This window comes from Bison bison, unplaced genomic scaffold, assembly GCF_000754665.1.
Source record: "Bison bison bison isolate TAMUID 2011002044 unplaced genomic scaffold, Bison_UMD1.0 scf7180017864323, whole genome shotgun sequence".
Classification (NCBI taxonomy): Eukaryota; Metazoa; Chordata; class Mammalia; order Artiodactyla; family Bovidae; genus Bison; species Bison bison.
Genome location: NW_011494895.1, coordinates 2,687,618 through 2,708,889, shown reverse-complemented (window position 1 = coordinate 2,708,889; position 21,272 = coordinate 2,687,618). Strand labels below are relative to the sequence as shown.

The 21,272-nt window shown below is 44.1% G+C and overlaps 1 protein-coding gene across 4 annotated transcripts in view; it reads right to left on the bottom strand.

Annotated features, from left to right (window-relative positions):
• Positions 1–21,272, bottom strand: part of SFMBT2 (Scm-like with four mbt domains 2) — a 178,164-nt gene that overhangs the window by 20,469 nt on the left and 136,423 nt on the right. For all 4 annotated transcript variants that reach the window (XM_010853150.1, XM_010853147.1, XM_010853148.1 and 1 more), the window contains exons 12-16: positions 16,602–16,715; positions 10,769–10,811; positions 8,919–8,989; positions 5,870–6,009; positions 147–256 (exon numbers count right to left, since the gene is read on the bottom strand). In XM_010853150.1, the coding sequence (XP_010851452.1) occupies positions 147–256; positions 5,870–6,009; positions 8,919–8,989; positions 10,769–10,811; positions 16,602–16,715 (478 nt within the window). The remainder of the gene's footprint in view (positions 1–146; positions 257–5,869; positions 6,010–8,918; positions 8,990–10,768; positions 10,812–16,601; positions 16,716–21,272) is intronic.

Below are 21,272 nucleotides of genomic sequence, written 5' to 3'. Positions count from 1 at the left end.
CTGTGTGGGGCACCCAGAACTGCAGAACAACAGTCCTTCTGTTGATTCCACTTCTCTGGGCCATGCCAAAAACAGGAAGGACCAGTTTCAAAGGGGCAGATAAAGAAAGCTGAGAATCCTCATCTTCCAGAATTGAAGACACTTACTTGGCCTTCAGCGTCTCCTCCTGAAAGTTCCAGTGTGGGTCTTCCACCAGCTGTAATTCCCGTAACACCCTCCCAGGCTTGTAAGCTGCGTTGATGAGCATGCTAAGAACCTGTTGTGAAAAACAAGGAATGGCCATGAACTTCAACTGCATCCATTTCTGCTAAAACGAGAAAGCACCCCACTGACACTTCTGGGGTGTCTGCCCTGCACCTCTATTCAGTGATAGGCTGGATGGAGTCAGAGACGATATTCTGCAGACTGGCACCAACGATGTCTCCATCAATGGGATAGGAAGGCAATGAAATCCAAGGCCTCTGCCTGGGAGAGTGTGAGTCGCTGGGGGGCAAGAGGGGTGGGGTGGTCAGTTCTCACTAACCTTCCAGATTGCAGAAAAACTGGACTGTTTTCTCCAAAGGCCCACTGATCACCCTTCAACTAGATTCCCTTTCAGTATGACCGGTTACTAAGAATTCCATCTTATTCTTAAAAATATATTTAGAAAGGAATCACTAAGACGGAGATGACAGATTTGTGCCCACACTTTTGGAGCCTGATGGGCTGCCGTCTATGGGGTTGCATTGAGTTGAACACGACTAAAGTTGACTCAGCAGCAGCAGCAGCAAATATCTGTACGTAGGGTTAACAAATTATTTGAAACTCACCTAATGTTGACCCAACTTATGCATATTTAACATTAGGACAATTCTCAGACACGGGAGTGTTTCGAAAGGAAGTCTGAGTATCTAATGTCATCTGATAGCTTCCTCAAACTACCCCTTCGCTCCCAAGTCCCAAGTGCAAGAAAATAAGCATATGGCCAGAACCACTGCAATACGCCCAAGGACCAGCTGCTGCTGACCCTATGGACTGTAGCCCACCCGACCAGGCTCCTCCATCCACGGGATTCTCCAGGCAGGAATACTGGAATGGGTCGCCATGCCTTTCTCCAGGGGATCTTCCCAACCCAAGAATTGAACCCGAGTCTCCTGCAATGAAGGTGGATTTTTTACCACTGAGTCACTGTGGAAGCCCCCAGGGGAAAGGTATGTTGCAGAAATTTTCAAGTCTCAGTTTTCATGTGCCTGGCGTGTTCCAGGATGTAACTGGCATGGTCTGCACCCTGCTTTAATTCTGAAAAACAAAGCTTTCTCATCACTGAGGATTTGATCTTAAAATATTCTTTACTCCCAGCAGTTAGCCTGGCGAGTGTCTTTTTCTCATCTGGGCAGCATTTTGCTGTGTCCAAGGTGCCTGTAAAGCTTCACCAAGGGAACACAGCTCCGCCAAGCACTTAACAGCCAGAACACAGCAATACAAGCAATTCTGGTGTGTTTATGTTTTCTCTATTAGAATAATCATCTGGCTTTATTATTTATTGTCAGTACAATTTACAGAAACTTTAAAAATAAATCCAATTGGCACTGGCTGAAATCACAGACCAAGTGTTTATCAACAGACAATAAAATTTCACTCCAGTCTTGTCACTGTGCTTCACTGAGAAAAACCCCAGAGCTACGTCTTATTTGTACATCGAAATGCATTTTGTGACTGTGAAAAGCAAATGCCTTCCAGACTTCAATTCAGATTGGAAACGGCCTGCAATTAAATCGTAAACAGCATGCAATATTGAAAAATTTTTCCTATGGCTTCTCCCGATGTCACATCATATGTCTCTAAATTCAACAAGCTCTCCACAAAACCTTGGAATTGCGAGAGGAATAATTTGTGTGTACCTGACTCTGTGGTGCCTTAGAGTTCTCTCCATGAAAATAGTGAAGTTGAAAGCTGTTATGATGACCCAAGTTAGACTGAATTACTGAACCTTGCAAAGCATCAGAATTCACGCCACTGTGCTCTTGACCACAAAACGGAGCACACAACTTGTCCCCAGAGAACCGACAGGGTGTTCACTGTGAAGCCGATGGACACTGTTCCCAAGAAACTGGTGCTGAGACTGGTCTGAGTAACTCCAGGAGGAAACTGGCGCTACAGCAACGTCTCCCTGGGTTTCTTAGGGTTCATGAGGTGTGTGTTTATTATCACAGAGAAGCAATAGCCTTTATACAGCTGGACGGAGCTGGGATGGGCGCCTTCCCTCCCTCTCAGGCATATGGGGACACAGCAAGAAGGTGGCTATGTGCAAACCAGGAAGTGAGTCCTCACCCACCTGCCGGGCTGGCCCCCGATGGAGGACCTGGAGCCCCAGACCCGTGAGCATCCATGTCTGTGTACTGAGCTGCCTGGTCCAGCCCATGGTGCCCTGTGACAGCGGCCCAAGCCCACTGGACACCATCCCCTCCCACCTCATCCTCCCCTTCCTCTCCCCTGGACTGTCACCCTGTGTGTGTGCACTGGGCTTCAGCCTCCCTCTTAAAGGAGGAAAACTACTTTCTCTCTCCACCTCTCATCTTTGGTCCCTCACCTCACTCCTGTCTCCACTGAAGGTAAAACCCTCAAGAACTGCCTACACCCATGGACTCCTCTCTCTCTCCTTCAGCTCCTCAGGGACACAATGCAATGGGGCTTCCCGGAAACAGGTCTTATCAAGATCACCTGAGATGCCAGCTTTGCCAAGAAGGAGTCCTTCTCGGCCTTGTCCTGTTCCACCCCGCCAGCAGCTGGTGGCACTGCCTCCTCTGCAGACACTTCCTACCCTTACCCTCAGGACCCCAGGCTCTCCTGATCCTTCTGTGCCCCCCCTCAAATGACAGTGACCTCAGGGTGCAACCGCTGGACTGTCCTCTTCCACCTATATTTACCCCACAGTGCACCTGGCTGCAAACACTGTCCACACACTAGCAAACCCACAGTCACCCAATGTGCACTGGACTCTCACACCCATCTCCAACTGGCAAACCTTCACGTGCCCAGATCATTTACCCTGTCCCACAGCTCCCTCTCCCTGCTGTTAAGGCCTCCGTGAATTCTGTTACTCTCACAGTCCATATCCAGATCACTAGGAAACCCTCCGTGTATCCAAAACATGTTGATTTATTAGTTTACCATCACTCTCTCTAGAACCTAATCCTCAAGAAATCGGGATTTTCAATGAAATCAGGGGCTTCGTTTTGTCTGTTGCTTTATTCATCATAGCTAGAACCATGCCTGGCAACAGCAAGTGCTCAATAAACAATTTGGGGGATTTCTTCAATGAATTTCAAGATGGGCACTGAAATTAAATTATTCTGCACACCTGAAAATTAATGCACGATTGATTCACGCCAAAAACTTGTTTGGTACCATAAAATCTATGTCAGTAGAGGGAAGCTCAGGAGGTAGCAACTTGCCACTGATTTTCTTTCCTACAAAATCCTACCCTATGGTACAATGAGAAAATTCAACAAAAGTATCTTATCTTCTTTATAAAAAACCTTAACAAGAAAAAAATTACATTTTTCCCGACCTTCCAGGACCCTGCCTACTTAATTCCCGCGTCACACATTACATATGTGCTATAGTTTCCACCATCCACACGCTTGGTACACAGTTCTCAGTGGTCAACGTTCAGTATAAAATCCAGAGAATATTGTCCAGAGGCATGTCTGCATCTCTGACTTTGCTGACTGACTTAACCAGGTGCCATGCAGGCAAGACTTTTCCTCTTTCCAGTATAACCTGAAATGCCTAAGTCCTTGCTCTGAGGCTGTGGGCAGGGGGGAATCAACTCCCCCGGGGGGCAGAGCTCCTGCTCACCTTGACCCCCACCCTTAGCTTCCAGCACAGTGCCCACCAGCATGAGCTTATGACTCCTGAATTGCTTTGGACCTGTCTAAATGGACAGATGGATGGAAGTATGATGTTTCATTCTCTCCTTGGTTCCCACAGCTAGGAGACTATCTGACATGACAGTAGCTGCTAAGTGTGCAATAACTGATCAAAAAAGCCTTGGAAGGTATAGATGGGCAAAAAGAAACATACATGGACCGTTGAGTCCGCACCCGACTTCTGCACTTCCTGAGGCTATGCAGCTACTAAGCCCACAGACGCCGACCGAAGGAGATCAAAGTCTCTGGTCCATTGCCCTCTCAGAGCTCAAGACCACACCCGCCCTCAACAAATGCCAGCGCGGCGTCCACGTGCACAGACCTCATCTACCTCTAGACGAAGCAGGGGGAAAACAGTCATCAGTCTACATTTCCCAAAGTCAGAGAAACCTTAACTATGAACACCCCGATGGCCCGATAAAGCAAACATGCTCTGTCTTTGCTCCAATGATCTCATTCTCCATAAGGGAAATGCAACCTGAAACCAAACACAGGTCCAGGGCAGGACTATCAGTATAAAGACTGGCTTGGCAGACTCACACTTCTCTTGCACTCATAGAACTAAAGCGCTTGCTTCTTTTTTCCCTCTCTTTCCTGCCTCATGCATTTTCTGAACATCAGCAAAAAACCAGTTCTGTCATCAAAAAACTGCTCTGGCCTGGCTTTTAAACTTCGCTGCTGGCACCTCTCAGGGAATGGATCAGGGCCTAACTACTGTTGACCAAGTATGTAGCAAAGTAAACTAGTCAAGCCTCAGAGACAGACTGGCCCTGTGGTCACCATGTTTGTTAACAGGGCCCCTAGGTGGCCACGGACCTCACAATCACGTGGCTGTGACACGGTCTCACGGGCTTTAAACAACTACCAGGTCTGTGTCAGTCCCCCGTTCCATTCTGATCACTGGCAACAAAGTCAGGCACAAATACAGGCAGGGGACAAGGCTGTGGCAAGGACGATCTCATGGGCTGAAACTGCTGGGGGCCTTGGGAGCCCATTCCTGGTCTAGGGGCCTTATTTTACACTGTGACAGGAATTCCCATGTGTAAGCTGGGCTTGGTTTCCTCTCTGACCAAGTCTAACATCTGCAGGGTCTACAGTCTGTGTCAACGTACACAGCTGGAGCTCACCTCCCACCCGATCTCCCTAAGGCCCTCGAGAGGGGCTGCCCTCCCCCCGCCACCATCTCCCTTTCACTATCAATTTCTCTTCAATGGGGTCCACTCGCCACTCAGGCTGGGCCAGGCCTCCAGTAATTTGGGGATGTAAAATATGAAGGTGATGGGTCTAAAGAAAAGCTGGCCTAAGTAAGAACACAGGCCAAGAGCCGGGGACGGGGTCCAGGCCCCAGGACTCAGAATTCTCCACTTTCCAGGCCCAGCCCTGTGGTCTGCACATTCAAGGTGCTTCAAGCTTTCCTTCCCGTGATCCCACCGATGCTCCAGGCTGCTCAGATGGCTTTTTCGATCCCTAGAGTGGGCGGCCCCCTTCCCCGACCCCAGGCCCTGTTCTTGATACAAAGCCCAGCTCACATAAGTTTGTTCAGTGGCTAAACAGATGGATAAACAGACCCCTTGTGCCCAAGGAATTACAACACACTCATCATGGTGCAGGTGATATTCTGGGCATGCTTTTTTGTCACAAAAACAGGAACGTGACTACACGAAGGTTCAAGATAGGTCACTTTTTTAAACAAAAAAGTGGTGATTCACCAAAGATTTTACTCAAATGTAGTGAGCGTTTCTGCTGACTTGGGGAGGGAGGGGTCCACCCCCTCCAGTAGAAGGGAGTCTTCCCGGGCTGGAACACTGTTCCCATCTGTGTATGACTGCCTTCAGTCCGCAGGATGGAGAGGAAGGGGGTGCTTGGCACATGAATGGACCCAAACTCCTATGACTCCCTCAGGGACTGTGGCCCACCCCCCCAGCCCCCCACCGTCCGTGGCTGTGGATGAGCTTTACCTCCTTAAGGACCAGCACACATTTGCCTGGCCCCACCGACTGCGGCAGCTCGGCAATCCTGCCCTTGTTGAGGTAGGGGCCCGAGAAACACCGGTGGTTGATGAAAAGCTGAGGACAGCAGTACTTCCCGTTCACCGTTCCTACGCGGAAGAGAAACACAGTCAAGGCTCCAGGACCCATAGCTTAACCCACCGCACCAGCCAAGTTACCCAGAGGGGCCTTGAGACCCCCTATCAGAATGCTTTACATCCACCACGCTCTGAGTTCCAGGTGTACAGCACCATGACTCAGCTATCCACATATATATAGCTGACGTTGTTGATCAGTCACTAAGTCGTGTCCGACTCTTTACAGCCCCGTGGACTATAGCCTGCCAGACTCCTCTGTCCATGAGATTTTCCAAGCAAGAACACTGGAGTATGTTGCCATTTTCTTCTCCAGGGGATTTTCCCGACCCAGGGATCAAAGCCACGTCTCCTGCATTGGCAGGTAGATTCTTTACCACTGAGCCACCAGGGAAATCATATATATTTATGTTCTTTTTCAGAGTCTTTTCCTTAAAAGTTATTTATAGCTCCTCGTGCTCTACAGTTTGTCAGTTATATACTTTACATATTTCAGTGTATATGTTCACCCACACCCAGGCCGACACCAGACACGGAAGGGCTTCCTCATCTTGCCAGTCCCAGGGACATGAAATGTGCCTCCCAGGGACTTAACTATGCATTTCCCTCATTGCTCTTTCAGCTTAGAAAGCGAACAGGCAGGTGTGGATTTAGTTGTGTCTCAAGGTGCCACAGGGAAAAGCAGAACAACTAAATGGTAAGGTATCAGTGGAACCCATGGGACATCTACACACACGGGATGTGGTCACAGGAGCAGGTGAGATCCACCCTCTCCCACAGCTGCTCCGAGCCAAGCTGCACTAACAGTGGTCTTTGTGTGTAAAAACTTGTTATTGAGAGAGTAGGACTGACATATATATATATAAAGAAGGCTGAGTGCCAAAGAACTGATCCTTTCGAAATGCAGTGCTCAAGGAGATTAAACAAATCAGTCCTCAAGGAAATCAATCCTGAATATTCATTGGAAGGACTGATGTTGAAGCTCGAATACTTTGGCCACCTGATGCAGAGTTGACTCACTGGAAAAGACTCTGATGCTCGGAAAAATTGACAGCAAAAGGAGAAGGGGGTGGCAGAGGATGAGACAGTTAGATAGCATCATTGACTTAGTGGACATGAATCTGTGCACACTCTGAGAGATAGTGAAGGACAGGAGAGCCTGATGTGCTGCAGTCCATGGGGTTACAAAAAGCTGGACATGACTTAGCAACTGAAAAAGAACAAATTAACATATACACACTGCTGCTGCTGCTGCTAAGTTGCTTCAGTCATGTCCGACTCTGTGTGACCCCACAGACGGCAGCCCACCAGGCTCCCCTGTTCCTGGGATTCTTCAGGTAAGAGCACTGGAGTGGGTTGCTATTTCCTTCTCCAATGCAGGAAAGTGAAAAGTGAAAGTGAAGTCGCTTAGTCGTGTCCGACTCTTAGCGACCCCATGGACTGCAGCCTACTAGGCTCCTCCATCCATGGGATTTTCCAGGCAAGAGTACTGGAATGGGGTGCCATTGCCTTCTCCTACTATGTACAAAATAGATACTACTACTATGTATAGAAGGGATAACTAATGAGAACAGACTATACAGCTCAGGGAGCTCTACTCAGTGCTCTGGGATGACCTAGAGAGGTGGGATTGGGGGGAGGAGCAGGAGGGAGGCAGGGGATGTATGTATCCATATAGCGGATTCATTTCATTGTATAGCAGAAACTAATTACACTGTAAAGCAATTATAGCCTCATTAAAAAATAAATTTTAAAAACCTTGTTATTCATTTGGGATGGTGATTTGATAGTCCAGGAAGCTTTGTTCTCATAGGACTTTAACTGAGAACCAATAGGTGAGGGGGGAGATATGTTATTTTCCCAAGTATAAGACAGAAGGAGTAAAATAACAATTACCGACTCTGAAAGATGACATGGTTCTTTTAAAACCATTCTGACATTTGAATTTTATAAAAAAGGCAAAAAAAAAAAAAAGTTCACAGCTGCATTTACATGGAAATTCGAGGGTAGGATTACTCTGTCCAGCTCTTTAGAAAAAACAATCTTAGTAAGTCTACTCATAAAACTGCTCTCTTTACTGCAAAGAAAACTTTGACTAATAGGATTCTTCCATGGTACACAAGTTTTCATCTTGGGTTCAGAGTAGACTTCCTTTTGGCTGGAAAATAGAATACTTAATGAAGTATATTACTTAATGTACAAACATGTCTATAATCAGATTTGTAATCCAAAGGTAATTCACATTTATGTTTTTAAAAGTTACTGTAAGACACAGGACTTTATACATTAAAAAAAACATATTATTCGCAACCAGCCACTCAAACAAGGTTTTAGGACACAATTCAAAAGCCCACGGGGACTTAAGGATTAACCACTAGTGTAAAAATGCAAAGGTCACTGGCATAAATGGCATAAAATGTCCAAAAAGAAATGCCTAATAATATTTCCAACTCTTTTCCAACATGATTATTCCTGATACACAGTTCTAACTGGACATGTAATTTCCAAGTGATGCATGGACCCAGCTTCTCATGCCAAGCGAAGTGTCCCTAGCTACTGACCAAGAAGCAAAAAAGGAAAGACACCAAGATTATAGCTTAGAAAAAATTTTTAAAGGAGTAGGTATCTGTAAAAAATGATAGTTGGCTTGAAGTTGAGTATTTTCATACTGACCTAAAAATACATCAAAGTTGAGTATTACCATATTGACCTAAAAATACACCCATGTCTCCACTCACAGCAATGCACTGAGAAGGGCCAGGGCATCCTGCTGCTGCTGCTAAGTCGCATCAGTCGTGTCTGACTGTGTGTGACCCCATAGACGGCAGCCCACCAGGGTCCGCCGTCCCTGGGATTCTCCAGGCAAGAACACTGGAGTGGGTTGCCGTTTCCTTCTCCCAGGGCATCCTAAGCAGCTGATTTACCTGTGGCGTCCAGGTGAGGGAACAGACAAAGGTCATGAGGTATTTTCTCAACAGGCACTGTGGATGGTGATCTGTGGATAAAGGAGAAATGCCCGTGGGTCCCAAGCTATAGAAGAGACCAGCACCTTCCAAAGTCTTTTCATAACTTACAGGAATCTAAACTATGAATATGTAAGACGCAAATGCGTGCATGGCTAAGAACAGGTAAGATCATCGGGGGGCAATTCTTACAGTAATTCCAAGAAGCCTGTAGGTCATCCGCCCCTCGAGGGGGTCATCACTGATCTCTGAGGCTCCTCTAGGTCACTTCCTGGGCATGTCGCTTGTTAAAGAACTATAGAAATGTCCTCAGTCATATTTAGGACATGCAGAACGTCAGTTTGCACTGACTTTCATTAAAGTCAGACTTCCCCTTTATTAATGACTTTCTTCTGCTGACTTTTGATTTCTGGGGTCCATGAGTGTATGGGTTGAGGCCACACTGAAAAGTAGATCCTTAAAGAAAAATCTTAGAATTGACGATTCAAGTAGGCTTATTAGTCTAGGACAGAAGTCTGTGCTGCTGTTCAGTAAAAAGTTGCTGAACAAATATAAAAACTATCGCTCTAGGGGAAAAAGGCAAATTGGGTTTCCAGGAGATGTACAGGTTAACTTCGTAGAAACTGCACAGATGAACAGTTACGTAAACTCCAAGTAAACAGTAATGAGGGCTCTTAGGGGGACCATCTATGGTGCTGGGTCTCGAAGTGGGGCCCCCAAGCTGTCAGATCAGCGTCACCTGGGAGCCCATTACATGTGGAGAAGCTCAGGCCCCATCACAGACATCCTGAATCAGAAATTCTGCAGATGGGGCCTGGATATCTGTGTTTTAATGACCTGTCTAGTGACAGATGCAAGTAAAGGTGCAAACTGCTGATCCACAGGCTGCAAATTTAGCAGTCATGAATTCAAACTGAGATTCAATGAGGGGGACTGTTACTTAGCTTTTACCTCTCTATTTCAATGTTATCCACACAAAACTGGAGTCAGATGATTAGAAACATACTGATACACTGTTAGAAACATACTCAGAATACCCGGGAAACTGTTATTCACATCAAATAACAATGAAGCTGTTATTCGATTTTAAGTTTCAGCGTCAGTACATGAAAAAAAAAGCTGCTTTCAACTCCCTTTCCATCAGTGTATTAAGAAAACAGATTCACTCAGTAAGGGATGGTTATCATGGTGTATTCCAGACATTTTTAAACATATAAACATGGTACTAACAGTGACAATTTTCCAGAAATATACAGCCGGTAGGTCCACACACTACAGAACATCCCCTTCCTCATAAACTTACAATTGAAACGTGCAGTGACCTACATTTATTTGGCAATGGAGGGCCCACACATCTTCATGTCGACTCTAATTTAATCTTTCTAAAACTCCCTAGAAATAGGTATTTTAGAAAGGAGAGCGTTGAGGTGTGGAGTAATAAAACAATCTGATCCAGCTCACCAGGCTGCAAGGGGGCAGAGCTGAGGCCTGGACAGGCAGCTCTGGGGAGCCCTGGGGCATTAAGGACCCCGAGAACTGTCACAGAGCACCCTGACCAGAATGTGGGACCGTGGGCATCCTTCAGGTCAACTACGCTAGGATCAAAGTGAGAAGTTACAGTCTGGAAAAGAAATTCCTTAAGAAGCAGGCCCTGCATGTCCTGAACATAACAGATGCTCAGTACATGTTTTCCTGTCCCCTTGACTCCTGTGCTAGGTCGTGACCAGCTCTCTAATAAAAACAGCCCTATTTCCATCCTCTTTAAAGATACTTCATAGCTTATCATGGAGTTTTTGTGAAAAAACACTTACTGTTTTTCTGGCTGCACAACTGCGATCTTTCTCTTCTTTTGTGCTGTAAAACAGGCAAAAGGGGGAAAAAAGAAAAGTGGCTTTAACAGCAAGTTGGGAATAAGCATTTTTTTTTAAATGGCTCCATAGGTACAGAACTGTGTCTGTTTTTAAAGTAACAATTTGAAAACTGAAAAGTTACTTCATTCCAGGGCCACAATTTTATCTTCATCTCTTCCAGCACAAAACAGACTTTGACTTTTCAGAAATGAAATCTAAAGAGAATTTAGTACATTTTACCTTATCACTACATGGGCTACTTTATTCTAAAATGTGCTTCTAATAAAAAAGGACACACATATCAGACCTCCCAGGAACACAGCTGGTGAAATGGACTGGTACAAGCACTGATTATCCACGTGACTTTTCCCCACAGAAAGTGCGAAAAGGCAAATTATTTTACCATCGCAGCATGCTCCCAAATTAGGATTAGAGGCATGTTTATAAACTACAACATTTTATCATTAAAAAGCGGATTGGTACCTAGCAAATATATATGTCTGTCAAACAGTGACAGAAACCAGGCAACAATAACCTGAGGTTAAGAAAATTTCCAGGTTACATTTATAACTGGTTGGAATCACCTTCACAAAGACAGGCCAGAGCTTTTGGCAGCTACTAACTCAGGCATAGGTAATCCTGCATCTTCCAACATTAGGAAAAATTAATTCTCACAGAATTTCTAAAGCTGTCGGAGTTTGGCAGGTTTAATTAGACTTTGCCTCTTCAAAGCAAAATGCGTGTATGAGAAACAACAGGAGAACACGAACAAATAAGAGAAACAGTGACTCAAAATTTCATCTATTCTTGATTTTATTTAGTATCCAATTCCAGGACAGGCAGACCTCAGCGATATTGTGGGTTTGGTTCCAGACCACCCCAACAGAGTGACCATCACAACAGAGGCGGCATGGGAATTGTTTGGTTTCCCAGTGCATATAAAAGTTACGTTTTGTAAGTCTACTATAAATCTGTAGTCTATCAAGTGTGTATCGTAATATAGCCTGTCTAAAAACCAGTGTATATACATTAATCAAAAATACCTGATTGTTAAAAAATGCTATCATCTGAGCATCACTGAGCTATAGTGGTGACATCAAAAGGTCACTGATCACAGATAATCACAACAAATACAATGATGAAAAAGTTAGAAATGCTGCAAGAATTACCGAATGGGACACAAAGACACCAAGTGAAAGAATATTGTCGGAAAAGTGGCATCACAGGCGTGCTTGATACAGGGTTGCTTGAAACTTTCAATGTGTAAAAAACACAGTACCTGTGACAGTAAATCTGCCTATAATTACTAGGATAAAGTATAAACTCTGTGATCTCTAAAGGGAAAGATGAGTGTGTAGACTACGCTGCCTAAGTGGGTCTTTGTTAATTAGGGTGAGATGCCCAAATTGTGTGATGTCTTGATGAGAAGCCAAACACAACAGGCTGGGGAACAGAGATGAATCGTTGTTATGTTCACCTTAATCTGTGTGGGCTTTCACCCAGAAAAACTCAAAACGCTCCTCCCCTCCCAAAGCCAGTGGAGGAGGAAGGGAGAGGGTCAGGACACGAATCTCTGTCTGAGGCACAAGCAGGCACGGGGGACTGGATCTAAGCCTGCAGAGCCTGGTGGGGGGTGGCCTGCCCAGGGCTGTGGGGGCTGAGCCAAGGACCCAAGACATTTTAAGTGAGAATAAAAGTCAAAGGTGGCCCTCAACACTGAAATCTTTATTCTAAGCTCATAATTTTAGAAGTATTTTAAATTGAGGGCAAGACATAACTGTCACCAGATGAGATTCAGTATGCAGGACTGGGTACAGGGCAAAAGAACCTCTTAGAATCCACCTCTGTCTATAGCCTGGGCCCCTACTTTATTCACATGAATAACCCCATCTGACTCTTGGTGAGTATTGGTAAGTCTCTTGTGTCCTTCACAATTTCTCAACCTCAGGAAACAGGAGGCCAGTGATGGCAGGGAACTCTGTTCACAGCAATGTTCTGAACATCTGGGTAAATGAACCTTACGGGAGGGTGCTAAAAAAAAGTTAGCCAGAATACAAAGTAATAAAGAAAACATTAGAAATATCTAACCTACTTCACAAAAAATTAAAAGCCTTATCTTTAAGGGCACACAATTTTAAATACTACTGTTGACACATTAGGGTGGAATTATAAATGCCAAGATTTATTACTGAATGAATTATCATATACTATAAATGTATATTTTTTTAAATGGTTACCATTTCAGGATAATGACCTACAACAATTTACATTAAAACACACACTTGTATATATTTAAGTGGTGTGTTTGTGAGTGCATGTGTGTGTGTATGGGATGCTGGGTTATTTTGACTACTAATATTGGTTTGATTTGGCACTTCTGTGATCAGAAGGATGTAATGTAATGCCCCTTTCAAAGTCCAGTTGAAATCTCACTGGTAATTTAATGCCAAGAATCAGTTCAGGTCAGTCTCTCAGTCATATCCAACTCTTGGCGACCCCATGGACTGCAGCATGCCAGGTTTCCCCATCCATCACCAACTCCTGGAGCTTGCTCAAACTCATGTCCATCGAGTCAGTGATGCCATCCAACCATCTCAACTTCTGTTGTCCCCTTCTCCCTCCTTCAATCTTTCCAAGCCTCAAGGTCTTTTCTAGTAAGTCAGTTCTTCGCATCAGGTGGCCAAAATATTGAGGTTTCAACTTCAGCATCAGGCCCTCCAATGAATATTCAGGATTGATTTTCTTTAGGATTAACTGATTTGATCTCCTTGCAGTCCAAGGGACTCTCAAGAGTCTTCTCCAACACCACAGTTCAAAAGCATCAATTCTTTGGCACTCAGCTTTCTTGATAGTCCAACTCTCACATCCATACATGACTACTAGAAAAACCACAGCTTTGACTACATGGACCTTTGTTGGCAAAGTAATGTCTCTGCTTTTAAATATGCTGTCTAGGTTGGTCATAACTTTTTCTCCAAGGAGCAAGCATCCTTTAATTTCATTGCTGCAGTCACCATCTGCAGTGATTTTGGATCCCAAGAAAATAAAGTCTCTGACTGTTGCCATTTTTACCCCATTTGCCATGAAGTGATGGGACCGGATGCCATGATCTCAGTTTTCTAAATGTTGAGTTTTAAACCAGCTTTTTCACTCTCCTCTTTCACTTTCATTAAGAGGATCTTAAGTTCTTCTTCGTTTTCTGCCATAAGGGTGGTGTCCCCTGCATATCTGAGGCTATGGATATTTCTCCTGGCAATCTTGATTCCAGCTTGCGCTTCATCCAGCCTGGCATTTTGCATGATATACTCTGCATATAACTTAAATAAACAGGGTGACAACCTACATACAGCCTTGACGTACTCCCTTCTCAATTTGGAACCAGTCTTTTGTTCTATGTCCAGTTCTAACTGTTGGTTCTTGACATTCATACAGATTTCTCAGGAGGCAGGTAAGGTGGCCTACTATTCTCATCTCTTGAAGAATTTTCCATAGTTTGTTGTGATCCACAGAGTCAAAGGCTTTGGCATAGTCAATAAAGCAGATGTTTTTCTGGAACTCTCTTGCTTTTTCTATGATCCAACGGATGTTGGCAATTTGATCTCTCGTTCCTCAGCCTTTTCTAAATCCAGGTTAAACATATGGAAGTTCACGGTTCATGTATTGTTAAGCCTGGCTTGGAGAATAGTGAGCATTACTTTGCTAGCATGTGAGATGAGTGCAACCGTGTGGTAGTTTGAACATTCTTTGGGATTGCCTTTCTTTGGGATTCGAATGAAAACTGACCTTTTCCAGTCCTGTGGCCACTGCTAAGTTTTCCAAATTTCCAAATATTGAGTGTAGCACTTCCACAGCATCATCCTTTAGGATTTGAAATATCTCTACTGGAATTCTATCATCTCCACTAGCTTTGTTTGCAGTGATGCTTCCTAAGGCCTGCTTGACTTCTCATTCCAGGATGTCTGGTTCTAGGTCAGTGATCACACCATCGTGGTTAGATGGGTCATGAAGATCTTCTTTGTATATTTCTTTTGTGTATTCTTGCCGTCTCTTCTTAATATCTTCTGCTTCTGTTAGGTCCATACCATTTCTGTCCTTTATTGTGCCCATCTTTGCATGAAATGTTCCCTTGGTATCTCTAATTTTCTTGACGAGATCTCTAGTCTTTCCCATTCTATTGTTTTCCTCTATTTCTTTGCACTGATCACTGAGGAAGAAAGATAAGAGATCACTTATCTCTCCTTGCTATTCTTTGGAACTCTGCATTCAAATGGGTATATCTTTCCTTTTCTTTTTTACCTTTAGCGTCTCTTCTTTCCTCGGCTATTTGTAAGGCCTCCTCAGACAACCATTTTGCCTTTTTGCATTTCTTTCTCTTGGGGATGGTGTTGATCACTGCCTCCTATACAATGTCACAAACGTCTGTCCACAGTTCTTCAGGCACTCTATCAGATCTAATCCCTTGAATCTATTTGTCACCGCCACTGTATAATCGTAAGGCGTTTGATTTAGGTCATACCTGAATGGTCTAATGGTTTTCCCTACTTTCTTCAATTTAAGTCTGAATTTGGCAATAAGGAGTTCATGATCTGAGCCACAGTCAGCTCCTAGTCTTGTTTTTGCTGACTGTATAGAGCTTCTCCATCTTTGGCTGCAAAGAATAGAAGCAATCTGATTTCACTATTGACCACCTGGTGATGTCTATGTGTACAATCTTCTCTTGCCTTGTTGGAAGAGGATGTTTGCTATGACCAGTGCATTCTCTTGGCCAAACTCTGTTAGTCTTTGCTCTGCTTCATATTGTACTCCAGGGCCAAACTTGCCTTTTACTTCAGGTATCTCTTGACTTCCTACTTTTACATTCCAGTCCCCTATGATGAAAAGGACATCTTTTGGGGGTATCAGTTCCAGAAGGTCTTGTAGATCTTCATATAACCATTCAAGTTCAGCTTCTTCATCATAACTGGTTGGGGCACAGACTTGGATTACTATCTATTGAATGGTTTGCCTTGGAAATGAACAGAGATCATTCTGTTGTTTTGGAGATTGCACCCAAGCACTGCATATCAGACTCTTCTGTTGACTCTGAGGGCTACTCCAGTTGTTCCAAGGGATTCCTGCCCCCAGTAGTAGATATAATGGTCATCTGAGTTAAATTCACCCACTCCAGTTCATTTTAGTTCACTGATTCCTAAAATGTCAATGTTCACTCTTGCCATCTCCTGTTTGACCACTTCTAATTTATCTTGATTCATGGACCTAACATTCCAGGTTCCTATGCAATATTGTTCCTTACAGCATCAGACTTTACTTCCATCACCAGTTACATCCACAACTGGGCACTGTTTTCACTTTGGCCTCATCTCTTCATTGCCAGGAATAGTTAAGTATTTATATCTATGTCAGTAAATTATTGGAACCAATTACGATTGGTTTTGGGATAAACCTTTGGAGTAAACCTTAGGAGAATAAGTACTTTCTCAGATACAATCATACAAATGTATAGTACTTAGCTTAAACTTTTTCATGAATTGCATACAAACGGGGAGTAAAGATCCCAGACACTCATCTCCACCTTGTCACTGTGACTTGGTTTCTCAAGCTGGGAAATGCCTGCAGACATTCATCTCACGCAGATGCTTACAGGATGAATGAGACAAAAGTCCTGCTGTTCTGTGCAAAACTGAGAACATTTTTTGATTTTTACAGTTTGGCTCCGCTCTCTTTACCAAATTGCCTATTTTTTCACCTAAGTCCCAGATATGCCCAGCTAGGCTCCAAGTTGGGCAATACTCACAGGCTGTCTTGTGTGGTGTAGTCAGAGGGTAGGAGTTGGCCTCACACCAACCCACAGGGAAGATGTCCATAGATTCAACGTCCACGATAAACTCTGGAGCCGGGCTCTGCAGGCCTGCGGGGAGTCGAGACAACAGGTGCGGACAGTGTTAACAACAAAGACACAGAAGGAGGGGCAATCAGAGAGGCTCTGCGCGGGGAGTGGGGAGACACTGTTCTGAAAGCTGAACCCAAAGCCAACAGTGTTTTATGAGATACAAGCACCAGATAGGTCCAATAGCAAAAGTTCACGGGATCCACAAGAAGGGGGGCTTGGAAAAGAGATACTTTCCCCTGAAAACCAGAGGAAGAGGATGATTGGGGACAACCACATCCTTATCCCCAGTGAAGGACAAGCATCCTTCTTTCCTAAAAATGGCTTTGAAGCTAAGTAAGTAGTCCAGCCTGTGGGGTGGGGGCCAAGACATTCTTCACCCAACACCAAGCAGAGGTCAAGCTTCAACCAACAGAAGTTAAAGGTTCCGGTTAAAAGGAACTGGGAGGGTTCAGTGACGCTGGTTATAAGCAGTGAGCATCAAAGCACAATTCTCTAGGGTACATGCTCCTTTATCCTGTGCTCACGTCACTTCTTCTGAACTCAGACTCTTGTCATATGACACCGAAGTCACTTAGGCAGGAGTGTCTCTTTGGTGGGGATCTGCCTTCATATTATAATCAAAATGATGCTTTGTGTTAAGTTGGCATAGCAGCTGAGAGACTCTGAGAGAAAAGATCTGGATACAATATGAGCAGAGGTTCCAAGGAACACTGGTTCCTGAGAGAATAAATTTAGAACCCTGCAAATTAGTGAAGAGAAGGAAATTCTATACCAAATCAACAGTTCTCTAAAAACACCTTTTGAGGAAAGACACTCTTGAACCAAGAATCAAAAGATAAGAAAGAGCTCTATTAATGGAGTGACCCCCTGGCCCTGACCACTTAATCTTGCTGTGCTTTTGGTTTCTTCACTGGGAATCAAAACAAAAGTTAACACTCTTAGAAACTCCATCACACACCAAGCTATCACACACGATCTGATGAATTCTGAATCGCACTTCGCCTCCAAAACTTAGCTTCTGGAAGCTCAATACCAGTAAACATAAAATCTCCTCACTATTTCAGCGACACTGGCTCCCAGAGTACATTATATGACAAACCCAGGTACCAGATTTAGCACTAAAACATAACTTTGGTGTACACAAAGTGCCTGGAACACTGACAGCAGATGCTGATACACACATGTTATCACCTCCAGTCATCACACTGAACTAATGATGTGTTATCAGAGAAAGTCATTACTATGGTTATCAATCCTAACTTCCTTTTCACTGAATTCTCCGATAATTTGAAAGATATAACCTACAAGAATGCAAGCAGGTTTATAGGGCTTAGGTTTCAACACAGTTGAATGAACAGAAAGCATTTCCGCCCTGCATTAAATGACTCAACCAACATTTAACTAATCTGCTAGAGAAATCATCAAACAAACAAAACTGCCAAAACAGACAAAAGCTAAAGAAACTCCCCAACTAGCTTCAAATACAAAACTGATCTTTTCTTGTCGAGAAGGGCACTGGACTCAGCAGACGGGCCAATGAAAAGAGTCACTGAGCTGTTTGCTGTTACACAGGGCACTCCCTCATCTTCAGGCTCAGAAAAATACAAAGATAGAGCCTATTTTTTAGCTACTCAGCAATTTTGCTAACAGGCTGAATTCATCTACTACATACAAATAGGAGATGTGTTTAGGTACAAATCAGATTTTCAAGGTCAAAGGCGTACTTCAGGAGGGAGTATAAAGTGAACTTTATAGATTACTTCTTCCCAAATGGTCTGCTAGTTCAGACATCACATCATATTAGTGTGCTTTAACATAAACACTTCTGTAATAATATAAACATTCATATATTTCTTTTCCTAAGAATCATTTTGCTTTTAATTTTATTTTTGGCTGTGCTAGGTCTTCACTGCTGCATATGGGCTTTCTCCAGTTGCAGCTAGGAGAGCCTACTCTCTAGTTCCGGTGCCTGGGCTTCCGTAGTTGCGGGCCACAAACTTAACTGCCCAACAAAAGGCACATGATGTGGGGTCTTCCCGAATCAGAGATCAACCCACATCGCCTGCAATGGAGGGTGGATCCTTAACCATTGGGCCACCGCTCCTCTGTCCATGGGATTTCCCAGGCAAGAGATACCTGAGTGGATTACCATTTCCTTCTGCAGGGGAAGGATCCCCTGCACACTAGCCGGCAGATTCTTGACCACTGCACCACCTGGGAAGCCCCTAACCTCGTCTAGCGTTGACACCAATGTCAGATGGGCTCAAGTGTGCAGTGAGAAGGTAGAGCACTGAAAGACAGAAAGCAGGACCTGCGTCCTGGAAGCCCCTCCCAGCACCCACTCCGCGCCGTCCACCTGCAGACGCTGCCCACAGAGCAAGATCTAAGAGAAGCCCTCACTCATCTCAGCCCTGGAGCTGAACTCCTAAGGAATCAACACACAGCAAAACTGGCTGACAAGAGCGACATAGGATAGGAAACCATCAGAAAGAAAACAACAGAAATGGGATTAAACGTGTAAGTGGAGGGAGAGAGCCATGGATGGTGAACTCTTAGGACATTCACTCTTGTGCAGGTACTTTTCAAAGAGTTTTATCCTCACAGCCCTAAGAGATCAGATGGTTTCACTCCCATTTTACAGATGAGTAAACTAAGCTGAAGCTCCAATGTTCACACCTGATGCAAAGAGCCAACTTATTGGAAAAGACCCTGATGCTGAGACAGACTGAGAGCAGGAGAGGAGGACAGCAGAAGATGAGATGGTTGGATGGCATCACCGATTCAGTGAACATGAATTCGGGCAAACTCGGACAGACAGTGAGGGACAGGGAGGCCTGGCGAGCTGTAGTCCACGGGGTCACAAAGAGCTGGACATGGCTTAGTGACTGAACAACAACAACAAACTGAGGGTCAGGAAAACATCAAACAGCTGGTAAGAGGGGGACCTAGGGCTCAAACCCAAGCAATCTTGCTCCAAAGCCTAGGAAGGCATTCGAGGCAGGTTCGTGAGAACACGGTCAGTTAGAAGTCACACCGAGCACAACAGCAGCTTGAAAACCCAAACTCGCCTTTGGTTCCTAGTGCAAAGCCTTCTAGGGAGGAGATCTCCCTCCTCAGCCTCCACCAAATTCTCCCCCCAACATCCCCATATTGCTTAAGAAAGCCAGAGCCAGGGCTGTCGCTGCCCACCCAGAACCTGTGTAGCTGACTGGCGGTCTCCAAAGCCTGTTCACAGACAGTGCCCCCCACCTCCTGGGCCACCTTCCTCAGCTGTGCAAGAACATAGGTCCTGTCCCATATATACATATATATGTGGATATATACCCCATGTATATACATATATACATCCATATATACATACACAATACACCCATATATACATACATATGTATACTCACATATACACATATATATACAGTCATGCATATACATATATATACCCATGTACATATACACACACACCCATATACACATACATATATATATACCCACTGATATATATACACACCCATCTACACATACATATATATACACACTCATACATATACATATGTACATATATGCACACACCCATCTATACACATACATATATACACACCCACCTACACATACATACACACATACCTAGATATACACCCCATATATATACATATACACACCCATACATATACATACATATATATACACACAGCCATATATACACATACATATATATACAGACCCATAATACACATGCATATATACACACTCATACACACACATATATTTACACACCATATATATATATATCCATATATACACATATATACACACCCATATATATATACATATAGAACTAACACCCCAAAAAGATGTCCTTTTCATTATAGGGGACTGGAATGCAAAAGTAGGAGGTCAAGAGATACCTGGAGTAACAGGCAAATTTGGCCTTGGAGTACAGAATGAAGCAGGGCAAAGGCTAACGGAGTTTGGCCAAGAGAACACACTGGTCATACCAAATACCCTCTTCCAACAACACAAGAGAAGACTCTTATCCACGGACATCACCAGATGGTCAACACTGAAATCAGATTGCTTACATTCTTTGCAGCCAAAGATGGAGAAGCTCTATACAGTCAGCAAAAATAAGACGCGGAACTGACTACGGCTCAGATCACGAACTCCTTATTGCCAAATTCAGACTTAAATTGAAGAAGTAGGGAAAACCACTAGACCATTCAGGCATGACCTGAATCAAATGCCTTACGATTATACAGTGGAAGTGACAGATTCCAGGAATTAGATCTGATAGACAGAGTGCCTGAAGAACCATGGATGAACATTTGTGACACTGTACAGGAGGCAGTGACCAAGACCGTCCCCAAGAAATGCAAAAAAGGAAAATGGTTATCTGAGGAGCACTTGCAAACAGCTGAGGAAAGAAGAGAAGCTAAAGGTGAAGGAGAAAAGGAAAGATATACCCATTTGAATGCAGAGTTCCAAAGAATAGCAAGGAGAGATAAGAAAGCCTTTCTCAGTGATCAGTGCAAAGAAATAGAGGAAAACAACAGAATGGGAAAGACTAGAGATCTCTTC